Source organism: Musa acuminata, chromosome BXJ1-7 (genome assembly GCF_036884655.1).
Source record: "Musa acuminata AAA Group cultivar baxijiao chromosome BXJ1-7, Cavendish_Baxijiao_AAA, whole genome shotgun sequence".
Lineage (NCBI taxonomy): Eukaryota > Viridiplantae > Streptophyta > Magnoliopsida > Zingiberales > Musaceae > Musa > Musa acuminata.
Genome location: NC_088333.1, coordinates 40,255,317 through 40,272,042, shown reverse-complemented (window position 1 = coordinate 40,272,042; position 16,726 = coordinate 40,255,317). Strand labels below are relative to the sequence as shown.

At 45.2% G+C, this 16,726-nt stretch overlaps 4 protein-coding genes across 14 annotated transcripts; 2 read left to right on the top strand and 2 right to left on the bottom strand.

Annotated features, from left to right (window-relative positions):
- The first annotated feature begins 1,312 nt into the window (after positions 1-1,312).
- Positions 1,313-5,924, top strand: LOC135585040 (CDP-diacylglycerol--glycerol-3-phosphate 3-phosphatidyltransferase 2-like). Of its 3 annotated transcripts, XR_010515234.1 has the most exons (8): positions 1,313-1,658; positions 3,554-3,651; positions 4,329-4,379; positions 4,485-4,598; positions 5,135-5,191; positions 5,296-5,384; positions 5,456-5,802; positions 5,888-5,924. XR_010515234.1 is itself a non-coding variant. In XM_065193077.1 (7 exons), exons 1-7 carry the CDS (start codon positions 1,415-1,417, stop codon positions 5,571-5,573), a joined length of 768 nt encoding a protein of 255 aa, XP_065049149.1. In that variant the 5' UTR covers positions 1,313-1,414; the 3' UTR covers positions 5,574-5,924. The 3 variants fall into 3 exon arrangements, 2 of the variants coding, with proteins under 2 accessions (XP_065049149.1, XP_065049148.1); XM_065193077.1 differs by having other exon boundaries at positions 5,299-5,384; positions 5,456-5,924; XM_065193076.1 differs by having other exon boundaries at positions 5,456-5,924.
- Positions 5,925-6,972: 1,048 nt separating this feature from the next.
- On the bottom strand, positions 6,973-9,322 carry LOC103992560 (syntaxin-22). Of its 7 annotated transcripts, XM_065193079.1 has the most exons (6): positions 9,094-9,232; positions 8,881-9,027; positions 8,727-8,804; positions 7,862-8,019; positions 7,694-7,794; positions 6,973-7,235 (listed from the first exon to the last, which is right to left on the bottom strand). In XM_065193079.1, exons 1-6 carry the CDS (start codon positions 9,108-9,110, stop codon positions 7,110-7,112), a joined length of 627 nt encoding a protein of 208 aa, XP_065049151.1. In that variant the 5' UTR covers positions 9,111-9,232; the 3' UTR covers positions 6,973-7,109. The 7 variants fall into 7 exon arrangements, 2 of the variants coding, with proteins under 2 accessions (XP_065049151.1, XP_065049150.1); XR_010515236.1 differs by having other exon boundaries at positions 7,694-7,798; positions 7,862-8,538; positions 8,652-8,804; positions 8,881-9,322; XR_010515237.1 differs by having other exon boundaries at positions 7,694-7,798; positions 8,652-8,804; positions 8,881-9,322.
- Positions 9,323-12,040: 2,718 nt separating this feature from the next.
- Positions 12,041-12,805, top strand: LOC135679756 (uncharacterized). Its single transcript, XM_065193737.1, has one exon. The coding sequence runs from the start codon at positions 12,041-12,043 to the stop codon at positions 12,803-12,805; it is 765 nt and encodes a 254-aa protein (XP_065049809.1).
- A 660-nt stretch (positions 12,806-13,465) lies between these two features.
- LOC135679381 (uncharacterized) lies at positions 13,466-15,469 on the bottom strand. Of its 3 annotated transcripts, none has more exons than XM_065193075.1 (4): positions 15,267-15,469; positions 14,603-14,779; positions 14,052-14,112; positions 13,466-13,943 (listed from the first exon to the last, which is right to left on the bottom strand). In XM_065193075.1, the coding sequence occupies exons 2-4, from the start codon at positions 14,770-14,772 to the stop codon at positions 13,653-13,655; spliced, it is 522 nt and encodes a 173-aa protein (XP_065049147.1). In that variant the 5' UTR covers positions 14,773-14,779; positions 15,267-15,469; the 3' UTR covers positions 13,466-13,652. The 3 variants fall into 3 exon arrangements, with proteins under 3 accessions (XP_065049147.1, XP_065049145.1, XP_065049146.1); XM_065193073.1 differs by having other exon boundaries at positions 14,603-14,784; positions 15,267-15,464; XM_065193074.1 differs by lacking the exon at positions 15,267-15,469 and adding an exon at positions 15,047-15,237 and having other exon boundaries at positions 14,603-14,784.
- Positions 15,470-16,726: the final 1,257 nt, after the last annotated feature.

Genomic DNA, 16,726 nt, shown 5'->3' with positions numbered 1-16,726 from the left:
GAGAGAGAGAGAGAGCGCACTCTTACCATAGGAAACTAAATGTTTATATTGCTAGCATCTTTAGTATACATATCATGTCATATTGGATCTAGTTTCTTATTATATCATTTATTAGGTTTACATATGAAAGTTAAAGACCATGTTAGTAGAGGTTTACATATGTAGGTTTACATATATGAAATGTTCTGAATGTTTGGTGAACAAGAAATGAGAATCGTATTTTAATATGCTCAAAAGTCCATTGAATATTATGTGATAAATTTATGTTTTATTTTTTTAATATTTTTATTTAAAAAACATATTTTTTTTATATTTAAATAATAATATAAATAACATATAATTAATATATGTAATATTACAAAAAAAATCGTATAGTCCGTACACATAGTAAGTAAAAAATATAATCATAAAAATAATTATAAAATAAATATTTTAAAAAATAAATAAATTTATACCTTATAAAAGCCATAAATTATATTTATTTCTCACTAAATTATATTGTGAAGATTTTAGATAAGACATAAGCTACTTTAAGACATATATATATATATATATATCAACATTCCAAAATGCTTATTGTTACCCTAAGTAGTATTGGTTTTAAGATGTACTTGTTGATAGTGTTCGGATATCGTCAATTGATGGTGGTTTGATCTTAAAGGCATGAGGATATCTGAATAACCCTCGTGCTAACCTCTGAGTAGTGGTTGACATAGCATCAAGGTGTTTAAGATGGCTCCGAGATGATATTTGAAATATCTTTGAGTATTTAAGATAGTTATAAGATCGACGTAGAGTTCAATCTCTTTGGTGGATCTTATACAAAGGTCAATGTGAATGAGAGTTTATTCCTCAAATACTTAAGTTAGTTGTTTTAAATTTTATGAGGTAAAATGAGCTTACGTAGATAAGTTGAATCTTTAGATCGACTTTAAAAATTGACTTTTATAAATGAGCGATCAAAGGGATCATTGGTAATCGTAGTAACATCCTCATTTTTATGTTTAATCCATGAGGACCAATAAATCGTTATTATCCCTATATGGTTGTTTGAGTTGGCGCCTCCGTATATCGTTATTGGATGTACCTCAAATCTATAATGGGTTAGGATATTGAATCCATCCTTGATCTAATTTCCTTATCGAACCCAACATTGAGATCCATTAAATGTTATCGGATTCGTATATTTCGGTTTATCTGTCCATCATCCACGTGAGTTTGTTGCTTTAGATGACACGCTCTCGCACGTGCCGCGGCCGTTCTGCTCGTTGAGCATTGAATCTGCCCTACTCGTAACGTACTCGCACACGACTAACCGGACGGCCCAGTAATAAATCGCGCCTTCGCAACAGCAGGTCAGGGAGGGCACGGCGCGATACACGGGCGCGAGTCTCGGTGGTTGTGGTGATCGTGGATGGCTCGCGCAAGAAAGAAGGCGGGTGGTGGGCCGGGAGAGACGAACCCCCGTGGCGACGCCGCAAGCGCCATAGGTTCCCTTTACGAGTGCGGCGGCGGGAAAGTAGGCATGCAGATGAGTGGGCGAAAGCAATCGCCGCCATCGACGCCGCCGATGCCGCAGAATGGTCCTGGGAGGTTGTTCACTCTGCCGACGGTTCTCACCATCGGCCGGGTCGCCGCCATCCCCCTTTTCGTGAGCAGTACGTGGTCTTAATGCCGATCTATTCTCTTCTTCTCGTGCGTCATTTCTTCTTAGATCCGTTTCTTTCCGGCTTACATGATACTGAGAGGTTGGGTCGTTGAACCGAGAAATGATTACCCTAATTTTAGATACATGCCCTTTTTTCTCGACTTAAAGGTATGTTGTTTGTTATGGGTGCTAAAACGTATGGCGAGGGTCTCGGTCTTTGTATATTTAAGGTTTTGAAGCATGTGATCGAGATTTCTTTTACTTTCTTATATCATGTCGGAAGAATAATGGTTTTCTTTGGATAATCGTGATGTATATGGAGAATGGAAGATAAAGAATCGTACATCTGTAAGGCCCTCTTTCCTTTCTTTTAGAGATAGAAAAGGGAAGCGGCACATCAGTACCAAATAAAACATTCCCAAGATAAGAAGCAAAAGTGTTCTAAAATTCAGCACCATTTTCTCTTGCGGAATTGCTTGGTCGTGGTTGCAGTGGCCGGTGCCGATGACGGTAGTATTGCCCTCGATGAAGAAACCAAACAATGAGATTTCATATCCTACATATTATAACAAAGGACGAGTTATTGATGCTTTGCCTTTGTTCTTTTTGTTATAACTCTTTAACTATATGCAAAAACCCATGAACAGACAGACCATCATAGGAAGATTCTTGAAAATAGTTGACAATAGTTGGATCTGCCTTGCATATTCAACAGTCCATCAAGGGATGAACCTGCAGGCTCCATATAAAGACTGTAATGTGGCACTAGAGAAAATGAACCCTTACATCTTGGATTATTAAATATTATGAACATTAAAAATATATTGAATTTGTTTAATAGCATTATTGGTTACCAATAATCTCGGAGATCAATCAGTCGAAGGCCTTTTGAATTTTGAAATTTCATCTATACTTGTCTAAAAAATGCACAATGTGTCTAAACATTCAAAATTAATTTGTGGACTGACCAAATGTGATGCTGGCACAAATGTAAACATTCAAACCTAATTTGAATTCTTAGTATTTTGTAGTGATCAACCAAATCAGATAGCCATAATATAAATTTAACCCCATTCTATAGCTGCATTATGTGGTGATTTGCATCTGTTGATCACTGATTGTTGCATATCAAGTTAAATTGCTTAGATTTTTGGTTCAACATTTCGGAAATATCTTTACCGATTGAAGTATCTTCAGATATGTACCTGACAATAATTTCCAGGTCATGTGCATCCTTTGTAGTTTACTTAAATATGTAATTCATTTGCTAAGAACTTGATCTCTGGTAAAGTTAGGTCATCCAATTGGTGCAAGTTCAATATGAGTAAGCCTTTGGGATTTCAACTTATGTCATCCAGTAGTTCTAGTTTCTCCAGTAACCCTAGCCTCTAATTAACTTTTTATACTTAGATCCTCTGTCTTAGTGGTTGTGTCAGTTATCAGCTAGAAGCTAATGATTATTGTACTCTTGATTCTTTTTTCTCCATATAGAATGGTAATTGTTGACGGGTTTTTTTTTTTGCCTTGTTTATGATCTCTTTCTGTTTTTTTGGTTTACACTAAATACCCTACATCAAACAGAGTAATTTATGGTTCTGCAGTTTATTCAATAAAGTGAAAGAGTTGTACTGAATTTCTGTAGGCAGTCACACCATCTTCTAAATTGTATATTGCACTTAATCCAGTTGCTGAATGAAAAGCGCAGTTTTCTTGATCACTAATCTCTTTATATTTTTCTATTACAATAGATGAGAGGTTATCTATGTTTCTTCTTCTTTGTGAAAAACTTGTTGTTGATAGCATATTACTATATTCAGTATTTTTTCAGGTGCTTATATAAATCTACCGGTAAAATTTTATAGTTTGTCTAAGTGCAAAGGCTGACATGTTAACGACTCTCATTAGCTTTTTACATGGATGGTTGGTGGGGAGCAACTGCTACAACATGCATCTTTCTTCTCGCTGCAATTACAGATTGGCTAGATGGTTATATTGCAAGAAAGGTATGTGGTTCATATGTCATGCTGCAACCTTGATTGAGTAATGTTGTCAGGATCTGAATCAGAACCTGAGGTGGCATTGTGGTTGAATGAGTTGTGAATCATATCACCATTTAAGAATCATGTCCATGGCCTTTCAACAATTATACATTCCTATGATAATGAAATCAATCAGAAATTTGAGTTAATTGAAAATCTGATGAAGTGAGAAAAAGAAACCACTTTTTTTTCACCAACAAACATAAACTAAAGCATGTGCCATAGCCCACTTCAACATGTTTGAGAAAAAAATGGAGTTCTGCACCAAATTTATTTTGATTTAGTTATTGAAACTTCCCATTTTGCCAAAAATTAAAATAATCTCTTAGTAAAAAGATAAGTTTAGCTTCAGTAATTCTATTTCTAATTCTTAATAAATGTAAACTCATTTTAGATTGCGGTGAATATTTTAATAAATCTTTGAAGATAATTGATGATTGCAATATCTGAAACCTTGTTGGATCTTGTCATTTGGGGTAATGATTCATTGCAATTCTATGGGGTGGCAATTTTTGAAGTACAGGACCAAGCTTCTTTTAGGCCCATGTTGATCGGATTGTTTGTCGTAACACCCTGATGACCTTGCATGTGACAAACCAATATATTAGTCACAATTGACACTAACTTGTGGCAATTCCTAGATGCGGCTTGAAACAGCATTTGGTGCATTTTTGGATCCTGTCGCTGACAAGGTATACCTTATCCATTTTACATACATGCTGTCAAGTTCCAGGACTCTCTCTATATTAAATTTATATGCGTGAATAATAATATATATTTTTTTCATTTGCTCGAAGCTTATGGTTGCTGCCACATTGGTATTGTTGTGCACTAAACCTTTTGAATGTGCTATATTTGGGGATGTTCCATGGCTTTTGACGGCACCTTCAATCACCATCATTGGTAGAGAGGTAATCACCACTTTGTAAACTAAGGTTTCTTTTTCCATGTGTGTGCACACAAGAAGCTCATTCATTTCTTCATTTTCTTATCTATTATTTGTTTGTATTCTTTCCTATACCACTTAACCAAATAACTTTAAAATTCACACTCCTTTGATATATAACTTTAATATATTTGCTCTGTCAACCTTATGTTTGTCATATCTGCCTCCCGTATCAAAAGTTAGTCTATTAATGCACGAGGACAAAATCGGTGCACAATTTTAAGTGTTTTGGCCTCCAAAACTCTTGTTTATTTAATTCACACTGCTTGTGTATAACTTATTCCCAGGTTTATTTTTTCTGTCAACCTTATATGTTTGTGGTGCTTTGTAGACTTCAGACTAAATTCAGAAGAAATGGATGAGTAAATATATGCAATAAGGAAATCAAAGTTCAATTTGGCAACTCCATTTTTCTATATATTATGACTTCAGATGGAGTTGATTTGTTTGTTTTTTTCTCAATGGTCATTGGCTGTTTTTAGCATTCATCTCTTTTTGTAGATAACTATGTCGGCAGTCAGAGAGTGGGCTGCATCTCAGAATAGTCTTGCTCTTGAGGTATCTCTTTTTGGCTTTCCACTGGTTATGTTGTTTTATCAGCAAATATATTTTACATTTCATGTTTGGAAAATTTGCAATGGTAACCAAATAATTTATGGCAGCAGGCTGTCGCAGTAAACAAATTGGGGAAATGGAAAGCAGCAACACAAATGACTGCACTAACTGCCCTTCTTGCTAGCAGAGATCCCAGGTTACGATCTTGTTCGCGCTACATTCATTTGTTTATGGTATCATTCTTACATATTTGAAGTGTGATTGCAGCATGGCAGTGCCGAGTGTTTTAGCTTCTGGCATAGGTCTGCTCTATGTTTCAGCTGGCCTTGCCGTATGGTCACTAGCCGTGTACACGAGGAAGATATGGACAGTATCGCTCAAGTAGATAGCTAGAGGCTAAATCTGCCACAAGCATACAAATAACAATGTAGATGATGCACCGGCACTATTCATCCGTAGCTGTTTCAAAGCCGCTGCTACAGATGGGATATATGCAGAGAAGCAAGCTGATTCATCGCCATTGATAGATAAGAACATGTATTAACAGAAACTGTGCAAGTAAGATGGGCATCGTTGGGTTGGCGGCAGGCCAAATGGACAAAATTCGCTCTAAGGTACACTGAATGGGTTGTAATGTGATCTCATACAAAGTAGAAAATGTAGATTGCTGAAGCTTTACCGTCCTACCTGTCTCAACAGATCACAGCTTATTGACGACAGTAGGCATATTTTGGCACGGGGGTTGATCTTTTTTTTTATTTTAAATGCCTAAACATGAGTTGCAGTTCAAAAACCATCATCAATTTCGAGACGTTGGCTGCCGAGGATCCTTCTCGGAGACGCCGTCGGCTCCTTTTCCCTTCTCCTCCACCGGAGCGGTGGGTGTCGCCTTCGCTTCTCAAGTGGTACGTCTTCCTAAATCCTTCTCACGATCCGCGCTATGGCTGCATCCAAGAACAAGCGCCCGCGACGTTGGTTCTGAGGCGATCCGACCTCCACTTCCATCCAAGCCCGTCAACGACCGCCTCTCATTCAGTTCTACTTCGTCCGCCTCCCAAGCCCTCCGTCTCGTTCTGGCTCCCCAAACTGTCCCCACCCCCTAAAACCCTCCGCCTCCTCGACTGGGACTTCGTTCCGTTCAACGACGCCCTTGATGCCAGGAGATGGATCAGTTCGTGCACCACGATAGCTGCCCTGGCCTCAACCGGTGGCACGAACTGATTGATCTCCTGGCATCAAGGCCGTCGTTCAACGGGGTGAAGGGTTCACGTCAGGAGGGTGTGGTTCGCCAGCGGTGGTGTTCGTGGAAGGGTTCACGCCGCAGCAGAACGATGGGCATGATTGCGAGTGGTGGTCTGCGATTGGTGTGTCGATTAGGGCGGGCGCATGGACGGGAAGAACAGATGGTTTGCCGCCGTGAAGGAGGAGGCCGATGCCGATGCTGTGGATAAAGCTGAGAGGCGAAATCTGGAGGCTTATGCCAAGTTTGATGGAGCGCAAGTGACGGGTAAAACACTGGTTCTCTTGTTCTTTGGCTTTGGTTCAACTCGTTGCTTTTGTAGCTTCTTCTAATATCGCTGAGTTCCAAATTTTGATTGACATGAGTTGCTGCCGGAATGCAACTCACTTATGATTGCTTGAAGTCAAATTAGCAGAAACAGGACCAAGAAATTTGTAGAACAGGGTGTTGTTTGTTTCTTTCTTGCTTTTGAGCTGCTACTTATGCATATTCTCGCTAGCTAAGAGCTGATACAGTTGCTTCCAAATTCAGGTTAGCACAGGACTGATAGAATTCAGCTATAGATTAGTAGAAAGCATACTCGATAACATTGTGATGCTTCAAAATTAGCTTACAATCATGAGATGTTAGAAACTGATTAGCGATACATATTGCCTGACACGTCGAATGATCATTGCTTCACTAGTGATTGTACTGGATTGTCATGCCAGGCAAGCAACCGGTGCAAGATGAGAACAAGGAGATGAGAACAAGGAGAAGGATGACCAGCACCAGCACCAGCACCAAAATTATCAACACCCAGCACACCTGTTGAAAAGAACAGCAGACATCATCCTGATTGCAGTGATAGAATCTCTTGGAGCCAAGTACTATTTCTTTCATACAATAAATACACTGAGGAGCTTCAGGTACTCAGTTCTTGCACAAACTAATCCTCTTTCTAGTCTATGCTTCTAATATTTAGAGGAATCTAGCTACAGAATACCACATTCCCACCAGTTCTGCATCTTAATTAGGTTTCTAGAAGAGTGTTTATGTTAGAGGAACACCTGATCACACTGAATATGCTTGCTTAATGAGCAGCTCCCTGGCAATGCTATATCTCATTTTGTTTTACTAAACTCTCCTGTTTTTGTTTTAGCACTCATGTATTTTAATGGAATAGTTAGTCTCTTGACTAATAGTTTCCATTTAAGAGCTTCGCTTACGAGTTCAAAGCAACTTAGCGACTAGGATTATTTAAAGTAGGTATTACCAAGACTCACCCAAGAAGACCTAGATCTACTGCATTTGGAAGCCTTGTACAGTTGTTCTTTAGCTCGGCCTGTCGATGCTGCTGACTCTTCGATACGCTTATTGATGTTTTCTGTCTAACATTAATCAAAATTAATACACCATTAAATGAATTTGATGCATACCAATTTTAGGCTTACCTAAACTGATAGGCTGGTCATGAAGTAAGACAGCGAGATCTTGATAAATTTCGTGTATTTGCTGTACATCGTAGTGTATTTCTTTGATATCTTTCTCCCTTTCCTCTATTGTGGCCTCACTGAAGACTATCTCATTCTCCAAGGAGAGTAACTCTTGCCTGCCGATGAAAGTGATTTCCGCGAAACCGTCTTTGGAAATGAAGAAAAACTAGCAGAGTATAGACTAATAGTAGAAAACCTTTGGTTTCTTAAGTTAAGAAAGATGTCCAACACTCGAACAATATTTCATTCTGCATTAAGTTAAGGTTTATTAATGTTGAAACTCAAATTTCGCAAAGTATAATTACTTTCATCCTCTGCATCAAACATCTCTGGACATCATAAGTCGGGTTATTGGTATCACTCGACTCGAGTGCTAGTTTGAAAGTTTAAAGAGCCATTAGCTATCCAAGATGTCCCCAGAAGAATCACAAATTATCTTTCTCAACTACATTTTGTGTGTTGAAGTTTCTTGATGCTGTAATAGCATTGTTTCTTTTATGATTTGGATATTTGGGGTTCCACACACACACAAAAAAAAAAAATGCTAATTATGTTGAAGCTTCTCAGATTTTGTACTGAAGGCAGCCCAGCGGATTGGATCGATTTGTATTTACTCTCATGTCTCAGATGTTTTCCTACAGGCATGAAGAGAGAGAAAATGAATGGATTTGGCTCTCTCTCTTTCTCCTGTAAGATATGAGTTCCATGGCTCAGCATATACCCATGGGATCTTAAAGAGCGTACGTACCATCATCTTGGTGTAAACCAAATTGAAGGTTTTATTTGGGCCAATCTCTGTTTTGTGTACTCCAGCAATGCTTACCCCGTCTGTTCCCAGAGCAGCAGCAACCTGTCGTCGTCACCTGCATCCTCTCCCGCAGCAGTCTCTTCGCCGGGCGAGCTGCCACAATCCACTACGTCATGTGCAATCAAGCGACTCAAAAGAAGTGATCGGTTGAAGAGGGAGGCAGGGAGACCTCGTCAGCGGCCAAGGCCGAGAAGGGGAGGCGTTACGGGCATCTTCCCGCTTCATAGCGAGCTTTTGGGCCTTTTGGAGATCAAGCAGCGCGGCTACGAAGTCCCCCGCGAGCTTCGACTTCGACCTCTCAAACTCGTCGATCGACCTGCCATTAAAGGAAGACGATCTTAAAGAAGAGAGAGAAAGAATGGAGAAGGGAGACTGTGCGTACATATTCGCGGCTGGCATCGAGAGCTCGAAGTGCTGCGGAGGTGTTCCTCACCGATGGGCCGATCGTCTTCCTTGATACTTGCCGGGAACAGAGGATGCTTCAGACCCGAGGGAATACATGAAACCGAACACGGAAGAGAGAGAGAGATGCAGGACCTGCCGATCATTGACGAGACGCCGAAATCGAAGTCTCGATAGCAAGTGGAGGTTACCACGTTCATGAGCTCTTCTATGTCGACAGGTTCGTTTGGGTTGACCGTGTTTAGCTTTCGGTCATATGCTATTGTTTTGATAGGGTAGCTCATGTGGATGCATACGCAAATGCTTGTATTTTACGCTGTGTTCTTTGCAGTGGTTATACTATCACTCATTGTTTAACAAGTCAGCTTACGCTATTATTTTCTTAGAGAAAACAAGATCATGTTGCCAGATCCTGAAGCTACTGCTGAGGAGCATCGAGTCGTCACTTCCAATCCAATTCAAAGTGAGTAGCAGCTGATAAGGGTAAAAATGGCGACAAGACACGCATGATGTCAGTCGTCCTGAACAAAGCCTCACACCCCCAGGTCAGCGCAGACCGGGGCACCGACCGAGGCGCATTAATGCTCTGCCCGAGCTCAGTTCTTCACGCCACGCCAACACCAATGTCAGACGCTACCAACCTGTCCCTGCAAATGGGCACATCAGGGAACAGTAAGCTTCCCTATAAATACCCTCACCTTCTGAACGGAAGGGGGGACTTCTGGACTGGATTTCGACTTCTACTAAACTGCTATCTCTGGTTCTCCACTCAAAATCCCTCTCCACATCCCTGACTGGATCGTCGGAGGGGTCGGGCCGAGCTTCCGACCCGACCTCTGTGTAGGTACCAAGAAGAAGACGACGTCCCGCTAGGCACCCGGGCGAGGAGCCGCCTCCCGGAGCAGCCGACGACCGCGCGCCCCCGACCCGGATGCTCGTCGAAACCCGACCCGGAAAGATCCCCTCGTCGACCGGGCCCGAACCAAGCCGCGTCGGCCCCGTGGCCACGGCTCTACAGTTGCTTCCCGCAACATTTTGGCGCTAGAAGGAGGGCCCGCCCCAGCATGTCGAGGGATCACCGAGTCAGCTTGGACGAACCCGCGGTTGCGGGGCCGTACCCGACCGAGGCTTCGGGGGAACGCCCCCCGCTTCGGGGACCTCGTGACGAAGGTCCTGCCACGGCCTCAGAACGCTAATGGCGGATATTCAACGATCCGGGCCTGTCGCCGCCCGACAGCGCCCCAGGCGACTCAACGCCCGTGTCACCCGAGGCCTTTCAGGCCCTCGCTCACCAAGTCCAAGTTCTAACCGGCATGGTGCAATCCATCATCCCGCTGCACACACCCATCGCTCCACCGCTACGGCAAGAGGAGCCACCCGCTCAGGCTCGCACGCTGCCCCTGGAATTTCCCGATTCGCCTCGGGTCCCGCAATTGCCACTCGAGGATCGGGTGACGGAAAACCCGAGCGGCTGCCCAAACCCCGAGTCACTCTCTTCGGAATCCTTGTGGGCCCAATTGTGCTTCGTCATCCAACGACTTGACGAGGTGCAGAAAGAGGTTCGCATGTCCAAGGGAGAGCTCGGGGAGGACACTTACCAAGGGTCTCCCTTCACGCCCGAGATACGGGATCAGATAGTCCCCCCAGACTTCCGACTCCCTCCCCTGGACACTTACGACGGCTCCACCGACCCGGCCGACCATGTGGCGGCCTACCGCGCCCGAATGGCGCTATACGGGACCTCTAATGCCTTGACATGCAGGGTATTCCCCACCACTCTGAGGGGGCCGACCCTCGCATGGTATGGCGCCTTAAAGACCATAACGATCGCGTCCTTCGACCAGCTCGTCAATGACTTCGAGCTCCACTTCGTGGCCTATGCACGGCCGAAGCCTTCCGCGGCGCTATTCCTTGGACTCAGACAAAGGGAGGACGAGCCCCTCTCACATTTTGTGGACCGCTTTGCCACACGAATCCGAGGTTTGCCGGACACTCACCCCTCTCTGTTAGTGCAGGCGTTCGTGGCAGGCTTGCAACCTTCCAGACTTCTCTAGTCCCTCGTGGAGCGACCCCCCACCACGGTACCAGAGATGCTCCAGTGAGCTTACCAGTACATCACAGCGGAGACCTGGGCGACCGGAAGGAGAAGGGACGACTTCCGACCGCGGGCTCCAAAAGAGAGGCCAAGCACTCGCAGCGGCTACCCGATGTAGTCCTCATAAAAGAAATCAAAGCCCTGCCTCGGACTTTTCCGAGCGAAGGTTCAGCATATGCCTTGCCTCCTTTCGACTCGTTGTTAGCCCCGACCTAAACTCCTCCGAGCCAACACGGCTCGGTGGGAGACAACCTCGAGCCGTGTCCTTCAGCTTGAACCCCATCCCCTCGGCCACACGCTGCCGAGCTCCCCTCGGAGCGGCCTGCCCGGTGTCACTCGACCGCATGGCCCTCGCGACCACGCCTACGCGGCCAGCCCGCCTGCGCCGTGTTCCTTGGTTCCATGTTCCCGAGACAGACCTGCGCGGCCTACACGCCTGCGTCGTGTTCCTTGGCCCCATGTTCCCGAGACAGACCTGCGCGGTCAGTCGTCTGCGTCGTGTTACTTGGCTGCATGGCCCTCGCGACCACGCTTGCGCGGTCAGCCCGCCTGCGTCGTGCTACTCGACCGCATGGCCCTCGCGACCACGCTTGCGCGGTCTGCCGGCCTGCGTCGTGATCCTCAGTCGCATAATGCCCGAGACCACCCTGCGCGGCCAGCCCGCCTGCGTCGTGTTCGTTGGTCCCATGTTCCCGAGACAGACCTGCGCGGCCTGCACGCCTGCGCCGTGTTCCTTGGCCCCATGTTCCCGAGACAGACCTGCGCGGCCTGCACGGCTGCGTCGTGTTCCTTGGCCCCATGTTCCCCGAGACAGACCTGCGCGGTCAGCCGCATGGCCCTCGCGACCACGCCTGCGCGGTTAGCCCGCCTGCGTCGTGCTACTCGGCCTCCCGACCGGGACACACCTACGCGGTTCACCCGCCTGCGTCGTGCTCCTCGGCTTCCTCCTCCCGAGACACACCTGCGCGGCCAGCCCGCCTGCGTCGTGCTACTCGGTCGCACGATGCCCGGGACACACCTGCGCGGCTCACCCGCCTCTGTCGTGCTCCTCGGCCCCTTGCTCCCGAGGCACACCTGCGCGGTTCACCCGCCCGCGTCGTGTTGCTCAGCCTCCTGCTCCCGGGACACACCTGCGCGGTTCACCTGCCTGCGTCGTGCTCCTTGGCTTCCTGCTCCCGAGACACACCTGCGTGGCCAGCCCGCCTGCGTCGTGCTACTCGGTCGCACGATGCCCGGGACACACCTACGCGGCTCACCCGCCTGCGTCGTGCTCCTCGGCCCTCCGGCTCCCATGACACACCTGCGCGGTTCACCCGCCTGCGTCGTGCTCCTCGACCCTCCGGCTCCCAAGACACACATGCACGGGTGTCCTCGACCCTCCGGCTCACAGGACACACCTGCGCGGTTCACCCGCCTGCGTCGTGCTCCTCGACCCTCCAGCTACCAGGACACACCTGTGCGGTTCACCCGCTTGCGTCGTGCTCCCCGGCCTTCACACTCGAGATACGCCAGCGCGTCCAATCCACCTGAAAGCCAAAGCCATGCATCGGATTCCCAGAACGAACCGACGCATAGCTTCCTTTCGGGGGGAATATGATAAGGGTAAAAATGGCGATAAGACGCGCATGACATCAGTCGTCCTGAACAAAGCTTCACACTCCCAGGTCAGCGCCGACCGAGGCGCATTAATGCTCTGCCCGAGCTCAGTTCTTCACGCCACGCCAACACCAATGTCAGACGCTACCAGTCTGCCCCTTCAAACGGGCACATCAGGGAACAGTAAGCTTCCCTATAAATACCCTCACCTTCTGAACGGAAGGGGGGACTTCTGGACTGGATTTCGACTTCTACTAAACTGCTATCTCTACTTCTCCACTCAAAATCCCTCTCCACATCCCTGACTGGGTCGTCGGAGGGGTAAGGCCGAGCTTCCGACCCGACCTCTGTGCAAGTACCAAGAAGAAGACGACGTCCCGCTAGGCACCCGGGCGAGGAGCCACCTCCCGGAGCTGGATCGCTGACCGATCGACATCACCCGAGGCCTCCGAACGAGGAGCCGCCTCCCGGAGCAACCGACGACCGCGCGCCCCCGACCCGGAAAGATCCTCTCGTCGACCGGGCCTGAACCAAGCCGCGTCGGCCCCGAGGCCACGGCTCTACAGTTGCTTCCCGCAACAGCAGCCAAAAAGATTTCGGTGTGGATAGACATGAAGAGGGTTCAGTTCCACTCAGCAAGCAATGCAAAGACCAACACAAGTCAGTCATGAAGATATATATTATATTAGATTACACATAAACAACTACTAGCACTTTTTTACAACCTCTTCAACAATCTCTATTAGACTGAAGCAGACCAAACCCCAGATGCAAGAGCTGTGTACACATCAATTCTAAAGCATGGCGCATGTACAAAGGAAGGAAAATTTTCGACAGCAGCAGTTAAATCAGGACAGGGCAGATACCACACGACGGCGGTCTTGTGGATCTCCCCGAGCGAATTGTTCGGTTCTGGAATCGAGTTTTGCTACAAATGAAGAGCCACATGAATGGGAGTTTCTTTCTCCCCGACTCGGAGTCCTTGTTTCATCATATATGTCGTCTGGAGAAGAAATAAACGATAGGTTTTCTTCAACAAAGAGAGCATCCCAGACTACCGGGTTGTTTGTTCGGACAGGAGGTGAGCCACAGAAGAAACCTGGTTGCTTGCTTGAATCCAAGCCCTCCTCGGATTCATCCTGATGAAAGTTAATTTCCAGATCACAAATATTACTCAGTATCATAGACAATAATAAGATTAAAAGAAGAAATAAAAATCATGAGTGCTCTCTGTCCCCAACTCTTACCTTGCCAAGTAGAGTATCCAAAATATTGAGCCTGTGATCCCCTTGAAGTGCAGGCAAAATGCTGTATGTAGAAATAATGAAACGCAATTGTAAGTAAGTCAATTATCTTCGCTGCTGTGACTAGTGAAAGATAAATTCCTGACATAAGATTGGCAGTAAAAAGTAATCTCTTTGCTCGACGGAAGCATTACGTGCATGTAGTGTTTGTTGCAAGCATCTCAGTTTACTGTATCCCCTTCGCTAAAGGACACTCATTAACTATGAGTCATGAGATAAATTGATGCTTCAGCCAACAAGCTGTTGTCGAAGCAGGTGTACAATTAATGTGGAATCAAGTCTCGGAATCTATGTATCCTATTCTGGATCTGAGCAAGCACAACAATGAACACAATTGTATCGATTACTAAAAGAAAGCAAGCATGTCGAATCTTATGTCATGTTAACCGCAAGAAAAAGATTATAAATGCTTGATTCAGATATCTACGTCTTCAACACAAATAGGGAACTCAGAGAGCAGCAATCTTTTTCTTAGAAAGGGTGGGTAAACTCACCCCTTTGCCTTGGAACCAAAATCCCCAACCCAGTCTAACACAGAGGAGGTTGCTTTCGGGGCGCGACGAGGCTGAGGACAGATAACTTCGACTCTTGGAACTCTTGCATCAGGCAAGAACTCCGGGAACAGCTGCCCGATACCACCCAGTCTTAGAGTGCGACTCTCCATCTCCGATCTTCCCTGCGGCACAGTAACAGTACATGAATGCTTTACGAGTCCAAAATACAAAACAAAAGAATTACATACATAGTGATGGAATATTAAGCAAGGCGGAAGAAGAAGCTAATCATTCGGCAACAAACAAATCATGTATGCAATTTCAGGAAGAAAACAGCGTGCTATCAAAGAAACTGGGATTCACCTCCGGGCCGTGCTGGGAGTAATAAGAACCAAAAAAAGATTGCAGTGAATTAACTATGAACAAGGTCACGACTGAACTTACAAGGCAAAGGGTAGACGGATGAGTCTGATACTAAACCCCGGATTCGATGATTCTTATGACAATCGACAAAGTCGGGTGGAATACTTTAAATAGGGTTTGATGATGGCGGCGGTAAGGAACACGAGGGAGATGAATACAAAGTGTCTCTTCGATGAATCCGTAACAACAAGATGATAACAGAAGAAAAGGGAAGCGGAGAAGAAGGCGGTGGTGCTCTCACCAAATCTCGAGACGACGGCCCCGATTTCCCAGGACTCGGATCGGGGATCGACTTCCAAGAACTGGATCAGGCGACGGCGTGCAAGGACGAGGGAGAAAGAGGAGGGAAGAGGCGGTGCGGCTCCCCCGACCGCTTCTTCTCTCCTCCGAAGGCGGCGCCTCCCACCGCCTTCGACTTTTATTCACTGACTTGAGGTTAAAGAAACAGACAAGATGGTCGGCGCCAATTACTTTTCTGTTACTTTACTGCCGGTCGGCCCAAAAATGCCATGACGAAACCAGAAATTGGACCACCACATGGGCCGGTCCGAGTCGGTTCACTGCACTCGCACTGATTCCCACGGAGAGGTAGTGAAATTACTTTTTTGTTTATGTTTCGATTAATCCACGATATTTTTACCCACGCTAGTAATAAGATTTACCATTCGATGGTTTTGAAAACGACTAATTATAAAATAACCCATATAATTAGTATATCTCGATCTTTATATTTTTAAACATTACATTAAAATTTTTATACTTACAAAAATATAAAATAATTAATTTCATTACTCCAACAAAATCTATATCTCTTTTAATTTTTAACCTTACAAAATTATCTTTTTAATCCAATCCCAATATAATTTTTAAAAATATAAAAAATCAAAATACTAATGACGATTAATTAAAAATAATAATATATAATTAACTTATTTGACAAAGGATCAACAGCACACCACTTCAAACTTAAGGACACTACTCGCAGCAATTACATACACATAAACACATGAAGGCTCAGCAGTATCAAATGCCAAGCGAAGCAAGTTCCAAGTTCAAAATGCCCTGTGCCATCACACTGTTATTGACCCAAATGTTCAAACTCAAACTTGACCAAAGGTTGTGAGCAGAAGAATGACATTTGGTGATGCAATAATAAGAAGTATTTGGACAGAGTGTGCCATCAAAGAGAACAGTTGTCTTCAATATTGCCCACACTACAGCAAAGTTCAACAAGAAATACAATAAGACATCATTCAACACACTAACTTTATCTTAAGATCTCCACCACCTTCACCATAGCATTACCGAGAAGATGCCGTGTAAGAGTTGGACCGACGCAGAGTAAGCAAGCATACAATAAAAACATACCGTCGCTCACCGTACACCAGCTCTAAATGTTTAGTTGAGATATGCAACCAAATGCAACTCTAGATTGACCAAAAGAGTAGTGTGAGCAGAAGAATAACAACTAATGACGCAATAATAAGAAGCAACTAAGCGTAGTGTGAGCAGAAGAATAACAACTAATGACACAATAATAAGAAGCAACTAAGCGTAGAGTGCCAATCAAGAGAACGGTCGTATTCAATTACTCACACTAAACCAAAGTTCAACCAGAAATGTGACAAGACACCACTAAAATACCCAAGATTGATCTTAAGATCGCAACCTTCGCTTAAATCACCCTTAAGCATTACTGAG

Bases quoted from the DNA above. Each gene is read 5' to 3' on its own strand.
- LOC135585040 (XM_065193076.1), top strand. From the start codon at position 1,415: ATGGCTCGCGCAAGAAAGAAGGCGGGTGGTGGGCCGGGAGAGACGAAC. The intron at 1,659-3,553 runs GTACGTGGTCTT...GACTCTCATTAG, and splicing joins CATCCCCCTTTTCGTGAGCA to CTTTTTACATGGATGGTTGG. The intron at 4,380-4,484 runs GTATACCTTATC...ATTTGCTCGAAG, and splicing joins TGGATCCTGTCGCTGACAAG to CTTATGGTTGCTGCCACATT.
- LOC103992560 (XM_065193078.1), bottom strand. From the start codon at position 9,110: ATGCCAGCCGCGAATATGTACGCACAGTCTCCCTTCTCCATTCTTTCT. The intron at 8,020-8,726 runs GTAAGCATTGCT...TTTCATCGGCAG, and splicing joins CTGCTCTGGGAACAGACGGG to GCAAGAGTTACTCTCCTTGG. The intron at 7,795-7,861 runs GTAAGCCTAAAA...AATGTTAGACAG, and splicing joins TGACCAGCCTATCAGTTTAG to AAAACATCAATAAGCGTATC.
- LOC135679756 (XM_065193737.1), top strand. From the start codon at position 12,041: ATGGCCCTCGCGACCACGCCTGCGCGGTTAGCCCGCCTGCGTCGTGCT.
- LOC135679381 (XM_065193075.1), bottom strand. From the start codon at position 14,772: ATGGAGAGTCGCACTCTAAGACTGGGTGGTATCGGGCAGCTGTTCCCG. The intron at 14,113-14,602 runs GTGAGTTTACCC...TTCTACATACAG, and splicing joins TTTGGTTCCAAGGCAAAGGG to CATTTTGCCTGCACTTCAAG. The intron at 13,944-14,051 runs GTAAGAGTTGGG...AACTTTCATCAG, and splicing joins TGGATACTCTACTTGGCAAG to GATGAATCCGAGGAGGGCTT.